General features: G+C 37.5%; 1 protein-coding gene across 9 annotated transcripts in view; it reads right to left on the bottom strand.

Annotated features, from left to right (window-relative positions):
* Nucleotides 1-4,841, bottom strand: part of LOC149220352 (uncharacterized) — a 101,929-nt gene extending 97,088 nt beyond the window's left edge. For 6 of the 9 annotated variants that reach the window (XM_089384761.1, XM_089384764.1, XM_089384760.1 and 3 more), the window contains exon 1: nt 3,884-3,975. In XM_089384761.1, the coding sequence (XP_089240887.1) occupies nt 3,884-3,960 (77 nt within the window). In that variant the 5' untranslated portion in view covers nt 3,961-3,975. The other 3 variants (XM_089384763.1, XM_089384759.1, XM_089384762.1) reach the window with 3 other exon arrangements.
* Between the last annotated feature and the right edge of the window lie 9,706 nt (nt 4,842-14,547).

Genomic DNA, 14,547 nt, shown 5'->3' on the forward strand with positions numbered 1-14,547 from the left:
GATTGTTGTGCCCATTCAAAGGTATGTCAAACATATTTCAAACTCTCTGTTTTTCTAGTAAAGTTGCTTATTTTTGTTTAAGCAAATAAACAAAAGATAGGATTTGCATTTGCAGATTTGTGTTCACTGCCTGAGACATTACCGTCCTAAAAGAATGTGAAAGACACAAGAATGGATCCATCTTAAAGAGATTGATGGCAAAAAAAATGAAAATATTGTAAAAGTGAAATGAAGAGTGAAGGGGTTTACAGAGTGAAAAACACTTATCTGGCATACAAGTACAGATTAAACCATGCCATAACGTGAACTTGGATATTTACATAGGAAACGCTGGTATCGATTGATGAAATATAGCAGAAAAAATTAGAGAAGATATTGAAACTGAGATAGGGAGAAAGAAAGAGATTGCAGGAAAAGAAAGTGTGGATAGAAGTGGAAAGAAAGTGTGGATAGAAGTGGAAACTCTAGTTTTGAAGAATCCTCTAACCCTTCTGTTAGGGGTCCTTTTAATATAATGCTTCAATTTACGACAACCTTACACCAAAGAGGAAGAGAATCGATGGCCCTTTTGCAGCCACCACCACCCTTGCCCCAAGCACTCAGTCCATAATCGATAGCCATTGAAGACGCAATACAAGAAATCTACTTTCAAATGCATGGCTAGATGGTGATATGATGTAGATATCACTTGCAATGCTTCATGGCCACCTTATTACCAACCAATGTTAGATGCCATAGTTGCACAGGGGTGAAACTATAATTAAAAATATAAAAGAATGTAGAAATAAAATAATTAAAAGACTCATAAACAGGGGTGTATTTCACATCAGGGTACAGCTAACTGGCCTCCACACCATCAGGTCCAATTTCAAAACTTGTTTGATCCCCTTTCACAAAAATAGTTAGCGATTACTATGACAATATTTGCTGGGAAAGATGTCTCTGCACACTTGATCATCCACCACAATTTTGGAAGCCTTAATTGCATTGTCCACATTAATAAAAAAAAAAAAAACAAAAAACAAAAAATCAATATTTTCAACAAATTTCTGACCCAAAAAAGCACTTTAACCCCTAATTCTAGTTGATTTTTAAAAAGCTAAACTGCAACAAAACTTAAATGGAAACAACAAAACTTATAGCTTGTTCACTTAAACATAAAAATACACAAGAGGTATTTGTAATAATAATTTATTATATATATAAAATGTACCAGTGATGTTGAATGTGACAATGAGGCCCCCCTTTTATACCTAGGTAGGTGTCCTTTCATGATTACGCTAACTAATAACTATTTCAAATAAACATTATTATTTACATACTAACCATAGACATGGCTTTATCATCCCAAACCAAGCAATCCCAAACCAAGCAATCGTTGATTGGAGACATCCTTAAACTAGAAATTTGTTAGATCTCACAGATAGAAAAAACAAGTGTCCTTTCATAATTAGACATATCTTTTAAACATGCATTTTCACTTAACTAATAACTGTTTCAAATAAACATTATTATTTACATACTAACCATAAACATAGACATGGCTTCATCATCCCAAACCAAGCAATCGTTCATTGGAGACATCTCTAACGTAGAAATTTGTTAGACCTCACAGGTAAAGGGCCAATAAAGAAACGCCCTATGTTAGGTCTCGAGGTATACATTTGAGAGGATGTTAAAGATAAGGTTGAAGCACCTGCATGTAATCCAACTTCATGAGAAGTCTATATACAATATCAGCATTCAATTTTGTGTGTTACTACTGCTCATATAAATAGCTAAGTATTATAATTTAAATTTATCCGTTACAAATTGGTATTCTAATTTAGGGTTTATTTTGTCTTTTAATTATTTTATTTCTACATTTGTTTATATTTTTAATATATATTATTGCCATTACCAACTTGCTGTTTTTTGAAAAATTCCCAGAAACTTCTAAGATATGCATACCCGTCATGCAACAAAGTGTGTGTTCCCATGAAACAAAGTATCCCATTCTCTAACTTCAGGGCTCAAGATCATTCAATAACAAGATTTGGAATCATTACAATAATATTCAATACGAGTTCAACATGTCATTTGCGAGAATTAAACCTAGGTAATGAGAATAATTATCCGTCGTCCCAACCACTAGAAATGAACAACCCAATTTAACACGCACATTGCATTAACGTGCATGAGAATGTACATTTTTAATGCATATCTTTTGTATTTTTAAGTCACTAGTTCTTCAATCCAGCTGTCATTTCCAATTCCAATTCCAGTCTTGATTTGATTGCCTCAAATCTTTGAGATGGAGCAAAAGGATATACTACTTGAACAATTGCATATTTCAATCAACTGACTCGGTTTGGAACTGTGATTTTCCATGGGATAAAGTATATTATTGGAAAAAGAAAAACTACATGAACAGTTGTAGATTTTGTGTAACTGTCCAAAATAATTATGTAAGTAAGATTTTTCAGCGAAAATCACATGGAATATCATTTGTCGACGCGTTTCGAACCAACAAACTTGTCCTGACGATGAACCACACTTGTTGGTTCGAAACGCGTCCGTCCACAAATGATATTCCATGTGATTTTCGCTGAAGAATCTTTCTTAACTTGATATGGATCACAGAAGCCTGAACTCTAATTATGTAAGTAGTTAAACGTTTCCTTCAACCCAAGAAACAGTGACATCTCGTGTAGATAGGAACAATAAGGTGATGATTGTTGGTCCACCATACCAAAAACTCCAGAACTGCCATGCTAGAAAGGCCACACAAACACAATTGCAATTAATTAGCATGCCTTCTGATAAATATGAAACCATTCTCCATCTGATGATGTATTCTTCAGACAGCTTAGGGGTGGTAGCTGACTCGAGGATAAAACTTGTGACAACTGAGGAAGAGGCAGTCTCTTCACTATTTGGAAGAAATGATAGCACAGAAGTAAAGGTTGTTAAATCTCCTGAATCTGCACGTATGCTTATTTGAGCATGGTCCTTCCTGAAAATAATAACGTGCTGGAGTGTGAGAACTGCCGCGAAATACAAGTATCAGTTTACAGACATTGTTTCTCGTTGCAGGTTCAGTTTTGAGCATGGGCACTTAGCAGCTTCTGTTCCGAGGAATCCCAAGCTCACCTAGTAGAGAGATTCTGTGGCTGATCACTATTAGGTGGAACCTATCAAGGATCATGAGGGTCCATAGCGCGTTTGCAATGTCCCTGTTACACGCCCTGTGGGGAGAAGGGATGCCATTGACCCAGCGTGGTAAAAGAGGTGCCTCCTTTGGAGCCACAAGTCTACCTTCACGATAGCCACCCTAGGAAGCATCAGATGACACAGAACATGATCCAATCAGATCAATCAAGTGACCCATATTCCTTGGTCAAGGCTGATGAAACACGAGCAGGACGGCCAAAGACTCTATCTTTCTTCCCAGAGCAGTCTGAGACTTTAAAAACGCTAGACTGAAATGAAAAACGAAAAAGGAAAGGACAAGGAGCTCTTCCGACTGTATGTTACTTCAATCCGAAAATGAGAAGATGGCTGTCCTTCCCGAAGCCCAGTTTTAAGAGAAAATGTCCGGCATAATTTGAAAGGAGAAACCATAAAGACTCCTCTGATAAGATGACTACCTGGTATAGCTGCAGCCAATGTAATTTTGGTATAATATAATATACATTTCTTCCGTTTCTAATAAAAAATTAAATATATATATATATATATAGCACCGCAGCATCTACCCTTTATAATTTATTCTTTAAAAAAAAGGCAAAAAAACGTCATGAATTGTGCCCCAATTACGAAAGACTCTACTTAAAAAAAAAAAAATAGCCAAAATATCGTGCTCAAATTACAAAAGATATTTGTTAAAGGGGATGGGCCTCACACTGCAGACCGAACTGGGACAAACTGGGGCACTCTGCCATTCAAATTGAAAGGTATAACCCCTAAAGCATAATCCATTTTTCTATCCCCAAATACCACACTAGGAAAATTTACCAATAATATAATATTTTACAACGAGAGAAAAGCCTTTATATATCCTAACAAGTTGACAAAGACTTAAAATTTGCCCGTGGCAAATATGATACATGTTAAAAGTAAGCCCGATCTAATCGATGGCCAACATGGCTCAATACTAATTATTATAACAAAGTTTGCTTGCACATTTGATTTATGAACTACATGGAATTTCATATGGCTCGATTGCCCTATAAGAACCCTTACAAAGTAGAACGTAAAAAGGCACCAATTTTTATGCTGCTGCGGCATTCAGCTACACAAAACTGTGCTGTCCATAGGATCCGACTTCATAACCTCCACTGGATAAATCATTCATAATGCAGAGTAAAACTGTACCGTCCCTAAGATTTGACCTCAAGACCTTGAGTGGATATATCATTCATAAAGCTCTGCCACAGAAATTTGCGAGAAAACCCAATCTAAACCCAAAACCAAAGAAGCATTAGAACTGACAAAACTCCCTTTCAAAGGAGAACGCCCATCCAAAGAACCACGTGTCGAACATCACTTAACCAAATGAAAGGAATGTAAAACCCTCAACCCAAATAAAAACTACATGTCCGTCTCATCATTTCAGCTTCCCAGTAATAGGCCAAGGCAAAGTAACGGTTACACAAAATCAATGCAAGCAACTGCTGCTACCGGAAAACCAAGGGAAGGTGACAGGATTTGAGTGCTGACCTGCTCATAGATTACGCTCCGCCCAATTCGGTTTTGTGCAGTAACTGAAGCTACACGATAGTTCGTAAGTTCTTTCTATGTATTTTTATGTTTCGCTTTCAAGGGGCGCGCATAAAGGAATTTTGTATAGACTTTTGAGATCCGACGCATTTCAAATTCGGGAGGTAATGGGGATCGTGGCACCGTCTTAATAGATCCGTTTGTTGATGTGTTTAGTAAATTTCTTTGGTTTTTTTATGTGTTTAGTAAATTTCTTTGGTTTTTTTGGACCGGGTAAATAGACCGTTTTCTTGTCCATTTTTTTTATTTTTTTTTTAATTTGGAGGAAATTTATCTTGTTTCAGAGGGAAAATTTATCATAATTTAGTTCTTAAATCATCATTGGGACATTTATCAAGTGTACTTTTATTTAAGGAAAATCATACTATCTGGAATTATTTGTTGTTGCTCTTGGATCGTCCGTTTTCTTGTCCATTTTTTTTTATTTTTTTTTAATTTGGAGGAAATTTATCTTGTTTCAGAGGGAAAATTTATCATAATTTAGTTCTTAAATCATCATTGGGACATTTATCAAGTGTACTTTTATTTAAGGAAAATCATACTATCTGGAATTATTTGTTGTTGCTCTTGGATCGTTAACCTGTTTCGGAAGACAAACGGGTGTGTCTGGCTTTTGGGTCGTAAACTTGTTTCAGAAGACAAACCGGTTCTTGGGTTGTTACCCTGTTTAGGAAGACAAACTCTCACCAAATAGAAAGTTTCAGGGCATACTCCACACCTTCTATCGTTTGGGAGAATAATAATTGGAATATATAGAATTGGGTTTAATTAGATTTACCTTGGTTGGAAGGAATGTTTGTAATCCTCGCGGACGAGTTTCAATTCAATTCCTGCAAGTGACGTGATAAACTTTGATATAATGAATAGAATATGTATTTCCTCATATGGAATATATTCTTGCAAGTGACATGATAAATTTTGATATAATGAATAGAATATGTATTTCCTCATATGGAATATATAATATACATATTAATTCCTGCAAGTGACTTGATAAACTTTGATATAATGAATAGAATATTTATTTCCTCATATGGAATATATTCCTGCAAGTGACATGATAAACTTTGATATAATGAATAGAATATGTATTTCTTCATATGGAATATATAATATACACATTAATTGGGGTTATCCTGGGTGGTTGAGAGGAAGGAATGGAATCCTCCCAATTTCAATTCCTGCAAGTGACGTGATAAACTTTGATATAATGAATAGAATATGTATTTCCTCATATGGAATATATTCCTGCAAGTGACGTGATAAAATTCGATATAATGAATAGAATATGTATTTCCTCGTATAGAATATATAATATACACGTTAATTGGGGTTATCCTGGGTGGTTGAGAGGAAGGAATGGAATCCTCTACACTAAAATTCAATTCTAGCAAATGACATGATGAATGTTGAAAATATTGATAGTGTAAGTATATTTTATATTTTTCATATAGAATATATAATTATACATGTGAGAATATATATATATATATAACAATTTTATTGATATAATAATTTAAATTAATTTAATTAAAATTAAAATAATGGTTACCATCTTTATTGGGGAGTTTTATGTTTTTGACTTATATACTAAGGCATATTTTTTAACAGTTCATGAAGTACATTGGTAAGAATGAATTTAAGGTGGTTACAATTCTCCCTCAATAAAGTTTTTGATAAAATACATACCCACTATGAGAAATTGACCGCACCTACCCTATAATTTTCAAACTCTCAATAGTACAGTGTGTCCATAATGAAGGTTTCATTCGAAGACAATGACCCCTCTATAATTTTCAAACTCTCTGTAGTACAGTGTGTCCATAGTGATGGTTTCATCCAGAGACAATTATCCCTCTGGTTGAACAACTAAATCCATGTAGGAGCACATGAAAATGGTTTTTGACAATAGTTTTTGTTGAATTTTCTACAAGGATGAACAGTGGAAGCTAATTTTTTGATCTGATAATTACTTCATAATGGTTTCCAATCAATTTGTATTATGCAATTTATATTGTTGAGCAATTATAGACAAATAAATCTCAACAATAATGCAACGAAAACGGTAAGATCATAAACAAATAGCCATGGGCAATAAAGGCAACAAATTTACCTTGGAAAAACCAGCAACTTTTCTTCTAGAGAAATTTGTTCTTCAACAATATTTACAATTCCAAGAATATTCTACAAATTTGTGCCAAAACCCAAGTTTATTCATTAGTCAAACTTGGTCAAAATTCCAACTTAGTCAATGTTGGTCAAACCTTCAAAATAGTTAATTTTGGTCAACTTTTTGTCCTAGTCAAATTTGGACCTATGGTCAATTTTGACGTGTGGTTGACTTCCTACGGTGAACCTGTGGTTAAATAGTCTCTCTCTGTGGTCAAACCCAGCCTTCTTTTGTGGTAAAACTTGGGTAGATTCTCGGTCAATAGAGCCAAATTCTTGATCAAACTGAGCAAGTCAAAACTTGATCAAATGGCAGCTTCTATGACTTGGTCAAACTTTAGATGTTCTTCTTGATTTCGCACGTGTGAATAGAAGAGAATGTGATAATCTGAATTGGTCAAGCAGTGGAAGTCAAATTGTGTATTTATACTTGTTAAATGGGTGACTTTGACCAAGGGTCACACCCTTTCATGGTGGAGCCAACTTGACCATTTGGGGCTTAAATGAAGCCCAAAAATATAAATTTTAATTTTTCATTTTCATAATTTTCCTTAGCCCAATTGGGAGGCCTTTGAGCATGCGGGAATACCTCCTGATGCTACACAACAATCAACACTCCCTCTTAACGAGGAAGGTTTTCTCCTTGGTTGCAACAAATTTCCCCTTTAGTTGAATTTCTCCTTCCTTAAAGAAAAGTTCATGAGCTTGTCATGTTGATGCATGTCTATAGATAACTCCATTCTGGAGTGGGCAATGTAACTCCTTATATGCACGTGAGTATCCAAGGCTTTTGGCCAAAGTCCTTTATGGCTCCTTAGGAAAATGTATCAATCTCTTATGGTCAAAGTCCTTTATGACCTAGTCAGGTCCTTTTGGAAGCCAAGTCCTTTTGGCTTCTCAAGAGAGAATTTGTCTTTGGATTATTCACCTTTCTAGTCAAAGTCCTTTATGGCCTAGCCAAGTCCTTCTGGCTTCTGAGGAGAAGATTTGTCCAATCCTATAATTTCACTGGGTCATTCACCTCTGGTCAAAGTCATTTATGACCCATCCAAGTCCTTATGGCTTCTTAGGTGAGTGTATACTATAATTGTCCATGTAATTGTCATGGGCCATTTGCCTCTACGGTTAAAATCCTTTATGACCTAGTCAAGCCCTTCTGGCTTCAAAGGTGAATGTATCCATCTCCCTTTGGTCAAAGTCCTTTATGACTTAGCCAAAGTCCTTTATAGCTTCAGGAGATGGTTTTCGCAATCCTGTGAAGACCTCATCATGAGCAAAAATTGAATGAGCATGAGCAAAATTATCCGACACATGATCTTGAGTTAGCAGTGATCATCCATGAATTGAAGATGTGGAGGCACTATCTTCTTAGCAAGAGGTTTTTATTGATGAGCAATCACAGTGGATTGAGATACTTGTTTGACCAACATAATCTGAATGCCAGACAAGCTAGACGGTTGGACACAATTAGTGAGTTTGACTTTGAGATATGGTACATCAAGGGTAAGGAGAACATGGTTGCATACGCTCTTAATAGGAGAGTACATGTGAATCATATAGCATCTCTAAGTTCTTACGGGACAGAATTACGGGATCGGATCTTACGGGAATGACAACAAGATAGCAGGTACATGGAGCTTATGCACAAGGTGCAGCAAGGTACAGGTGATTAGGTTTGGTCAAATTTAGGGACATGATCTATATGTGAATGATAATGAGCTCAAGAAGAGTGTGTTGCGAGAGTTTCATGCAAAACCATATTCAGGTCACCCGGGATACCATAAGACATTAACAACTGTGAAGAAGTTTTATCATTAGACGAAGCTGAAGAAGGACGTGGCAACATTTGTGGCTCAATGTTTGGATTGTCAGCAGGTGAAAGCAGAATGTAAGCATCCAGGTGGACCACTACAGTCGATTCTGATTCCAGAGTAGAAGTGGGAGGTCATTTCCATGGATTTCATCACAAGTTTGTCAAGGACATATAGACAACATGATTCCATCATGGTTGTGGTAGAAATGTTGAAAAAGGTAGCACACTTCATTCCAGTAAAATCTATGTATTCAGCTAGTGATGTGGCATAGGTACATCAGAGATGCAGTGAGGTTGCGTGGAGTTCCAAGGAAGATTTTGTCAGACAAGGATGCTAAGTTCACTTCCAATTTTTGGAAGGAGTTGTTTGCAGGTTTGAGGACTGAGTTGGCCTTCAACACAACTTATCATCCGCAGACAGATGGATAGACAGAGAGGGTCAATAGGATATTGGCAAACATGTTGAGCGTGTGTGTGATGCATCAGTAGAGGAGATGGGACGAGTACTTTCCATTGGTTGAGTTTGCTTATAACAATGGGTATCAGGAGTCATTAAGGATGAGTCTGTTTGAGGCACTATATGGGCAAAGTTGTAATACTCCCATCAGTTGGAGTGATCTAGTTAACAGAGTGTTTATTAGACCAGATATGTTGGCGGAGATGGAATAGGAAATGCAAGTGATCAAGAAGAATACAAAGGCAGCACAGGACAGAAAGAAAAGTTATGCAAATCGGAATAGGATGTTTAAGTGTTTCAGGTTGGGGAACAGGTGTATTTGTGCATCAAGCCGAAGAAGAGCTCCTTGAGGATTGGATCATGTGCCAAGCTGGCACCTCAGTTTTGTGGACCTTTCAAGATTCTTGAAAGGATTGGACCAGTAGCCTATCGACTTGCACTGCCTTTGACAGTGAAAGTCCATGATGTTTTCCATGTGTCATTGCTTAAGAAGTATGTTAAAGATGTTAATCATGTGATTGACTAGTCTATATTGCAAGTGGATAGAGATGGAGAATTCCAGTTGGAACCTCGGTGTATATTGCAAAAAAGATGCTCACTCTTCGGAACCGAGCAATCAAGCATGTTAAAGTGCAGCGGAAGCACTTTGGGCCTGATGAAGCTACATGGGAGATGGCAAATCAGATGTGGGTTATGTTTTGGTGTGATGTTTTGGTATATGTACATATGTATATGGATGTAAATACTGCCACGAGTTGTGCTATAAAGCTCCAACAAGCAGTATGGTTGTCATGTCGTTATGGTTGTCATGTGGTTATGTTGTTATGTTGTCATGTTGGTTTGCTTCTCAGCAGGTTGATCATAGTAAAAACTGCATCGAGCTAAATTATAAAGCTCCGTGGGTAGTATTTTTGCTTCTCAATAGTATTGTTGGTTGTAGGTGTCATTGAACACCAAGGATAGTGTTCCCCTAAGGGAGAGGGTTCTGTAGCAGCCCTTGTTAAAATTCCATGTAATAAAGTTAATAAAGGCAAAATAATAAGCAAGGTCATGGGACATATATTCCAAGTTGAATGTTGGGCAAAACATCATAATGCTGGTGTTCATTTGATTTATTATGGCTAAGGAAATTGGCAAAGGCAAAGGCTTTAGAAAGGCATGAGGCATTAATTGGCATTTTATTGATGAAAATAATGGAAATTAGGAGAAAAGGAAGGTGAAAGGTCACATGTTGCATGTGAGGAGGGAAATGAAGGAAAATAATAGAAAATTGAAGCAAATAAATGCCTCATTAATAAAAAGGCTCTTGAGGATCAGTTGGTACCTTTTTGTTAGTTCAGTTTTGGAGTTGTCTCTTTCTCATACTCTTGGACACTTAGAGCATTCTAACACTAGATCAAAGAAAGCAAAGGAAGGAAAAAGAAGGCAAAGGGAAGCAAAGATCAAGCAAGGAAGAGCAGGATCAAAGAACTACATCAGGATTACTGCAGGTATCGAGTTGCATGCATGATTTCGTTGTTATTTTTGGCATGCATGGTACATGCATGTGTTTTTGGTTCTCTTGATGTCATTTGCAAGGGTTTTTTTCCAAGTGTGTCAGTGTTTTCCAACCTTGCCTTTCCATTTCTGAATAGTTATGGTGCGATGGAGTTCTCTTGTTTTGGTTGAGTTGGATTGTCATATGAATCAAAGCTGAGTAGGGTGGTCTCAAGATTATTCACAAGGCCTAGGAACTCAGGATGTGATACATGGTATAGTCTGGATGAGAACACCTCGATTAAGCCTAGTAATCCCTTGACTAGTGAATGGTGGGATACACGGTAAATATCAGTGGTGAATACCCTTGATTGGGCCTAGGAATCCCTTGACTGATAATGGCGGGATACACGGTAAATCCCAGAGGGTGGTGACCTCGTAGGCCTAGGAATCCCTTGACCGGTAATGGCGGGATACACAATAAAGCCAAGAGGTTGAGACAGACAAATTCCTCACGGTTTAGGTGGAGAGATACGAAGGCATCCATGCTTGTTTAGGGCCTAGTGATCCGGTGGGGATTGTGGTAAAGCATGGTTCTATTGATGAGGGTTGAGGTGGTTTGGCCTCGGGAAGCCCTGGTTGGTTTTGTTGTAAGTCCCACATTCATGCTTGGAATATGGCACGGGGGTGATTGGCTAAAAGAAATATTTGGTTCAGCCAATCTATGGTTGGGTGGTTCGTGGAAGTCCCAAACCTAGTTGGATTATGCATTCATTAATAAGAACTCTTTATCCTTGGTATTTCATGTGTAAATGTACTGGTTCATATGTGATTTTTTATTGTTGTTATATCATTGTTATTTTTGTTGGCTATATGTTGGTTATGAATATGTTTTGTGACAGACTTGATGTATGACTCTCATCATGTTTTAATTGGAAAATGAATGTACATTGAATATATGACCTAATATATATGATAATGCAGCTATTGTGATAAGGAAACAACGCTTCTTTATGAATCTAAGATAAGTATGGTGTAGAAATTTTGAATAATAAACACTTATTCACAGAGATTATCCCGGTTATACATTATTGCGGAATACATGCATAATACATAACCTCCTCTACGTTGATCATCAATTTAGCAGCATCAAAAACAATGAAACATCAATAGCATGCACACATTAACACAATATGTAACCCGGGGAAAGCTTACAGCTAAAAACCCCACACTATCTGTATATTAATGATTGAGAACATGTAACATTACATAATACAATACTCCTCACAAGTATCCAACACTATCTCCACCTGTTACACACAAAACTAGCTCAGATCTGAACAAGTCACAGGTTCAAATCTCCTCCGCTGCTTTGCCTGCCTCTATTGCACAATACCAAGTGAAAATCACGTGAGCACAGGCTATTTCATTGGGCATATACTGTGCAATGCTCATGGGCATACTCAATCCATTGATTGTGCAAGATCTCATGCACAACTATAGTCACAACTGATAGCAATCTCAACCTCTAACACCTGTCTCCACTGAACTGTACATGCACTGAGTTAACTGATGTATTCTTTAGTTGCATTATGAGTTAATAATTAGTGAATTAATTTAATCAATTAATTCACATCACTCATCACTAGTCTATTTGAAGTTAAACTAATTACAACTATTTTAACCAAGTCAAACTGAACACAACTCCATCAACTCCACATCCAACTCCACAGAACTCACATGCATGAGTTCTAACTGAAGTCCTCCATGCAATAGCTCAACTGACCCACAAGAAAAGCGTATTTCCTTCTGACAGCTACATGTGCCACATCTGTAGCTCAAACTGAAGTGCTCTAAGAGGATAAGATAATGTTTATAGTCTAAATATTATTATGAGACAATAATATTTGACTTTTCTATTTTTAGCCTGGCAGTGTAAAAATAGACTCTGATCACTCCATTGTGAACCAAAAATAGAAGTCCATCTATTTTTCCCAACATGACCAATCATCTATAAACAACATCCTGCAACTCATAGACCATGATCCATATGTCTAAAAATAGACATAGTCTAAAAATAGACTTTGCGCCAAAAATACCCTGCAGGCCCACTTAGTGAAGGCGACTTCTTTCCACTAAGCTCCATCATCTTGTTGCATTCTCAACACTCCCTCTCAACAAGATATGGATTATCAGCAACCCCTATCCTGCCTCGATGGTATTCGAATTTGCTCCGGGTGAGCGCCTTCGTCAAGATATCAACATTTTTAGAGAAGATTCTTCGGCGAAAATCACATGGAATCTCATTTGTCGACGCGTTTCGAACCAACTAGTGTGGTTCATCGTCAGGACAAGTTGAAGAAACAGATCCAGTCTAGCAAGATAAATAGTCCAAGCAGAGACTCCAACGGCTACAAAAGATTAACGGCTAATTTCTGACTCTAGAACCCAGGTTTAATTATTATTTTATTAATTTAATATTATTACTATTATTTATTACTATTAGTTATAAATAATAGTAATAATATTAAATTAATAAAATAATAATTAAACCTGGGTTCTAGAGTCAGAAATTAGCCGTTAATCTTTTGTAGCCGTTGGAGTCTCTGCTTGGACTATTTATCTTGCTAGACTGGATCTGTTTCTTCAACTTGTCCTGACGATGAACCACACTAGTTGGTTCGAAACGCGTCGACAAATGAGATTCCATGTGATTTTCGCCGAAGAATCTTCTCTAAAACTGATATGGATCACAGAAGCCTTAACTCTATTAAGATATCAGCATCCTGATCCTCCGTTGGAATGTATGAAAGTAACATGATTCTCCGCTGCACACAATCTCTGATATGATGGTACCTGATGTCAATGTGCTTAGATCTATCATGAAATACAAGATTACTCGAGAGTTTAATGCCACTCTAGTTATCACAGTAAATCACAGTAGGATCCAAGTGAGAACCGAAAAAACCGACCAGGATCTTCCTCATCCATATAGCCTCGCATGCAGCCAAACTTGCTGCCATATACTCGGCCTCTGCTGAACTGAGTGCCACGGATCTTTGCTTCCTACTGTACCAAGAAACTGTTGTCGACCCAATACTGAAGACTCCTCTTAATGTGCTCTTTCTGTCTGTTAGGCTCCCTGCCCAATCTGCATCCGTGAAGCCACTTAGCTTCACCTCATCCTCCTGTCTGTACCACAATCCATATCCCGATGTGCCTCTCAAATAACGCAATACATGCTTGCCTGCCTTCCAGAAGAGCTTGGTTGGCTTAACCATAGCTTGTGAAAGCTGGTTAACAACATAGCATATATCGAGTCGTGTATTGACCAGATACATAAGCGACCCCACCAACTGTCGATAAACAGTGGCATCCACTTCTTCTGCTGAAGTGGCATCCTCTTTCCTCCAACCTCCAGGAAGAGGAGTATCAATAGGCTTGCAGCCATGCATGTTGAACTTCTCTAGTATCTCCCGAGCATACTTACCCTGAGAAACAAATAGTCCATCACTGTGCTGCCAAATTTCCAATCCCAGGAAATAATGAAGGAAGCCCAAGTCATTCATCTCAAACTCCTTAGCAAGATCATCCTTGCATGAAAGTATCAACAGCTCATCAACCGTTAGAATCAAATCATCTGCATAAAGTACAATGATAAGCAACTTACCCTCCACCACAATCTGGTATAGGTTAGGATCCGCCTCACTCTTGGAGAATCCAAGTCCGGTGAAATAGTTGTCTATCTGTGTGTACCAACCACATGGTGCTTGTTTCAACCCATACAACGCTCTCTTGAGCTTGCACACATGCGACTCGCTGCTGAAGATCTCGAAACCTTCAGGCTATTCTATGTACACCTCCTCCTCAA

This window comes from Pinus tabuliformis, chromosome Q (assembly GCF_031772625.1).
Source record: "Pinus tabuliformis cultivar Carrire ecotype Pingquan chromosome Q, CPIR1, whole genome shotgun sequence".
Taxonomy (NCBI): Eukaryota; Viridiplantae; Streptophyta; class Pinopsida; order Pinales; family Pinaceae; genus Pinus; species Pinus tabuliformis.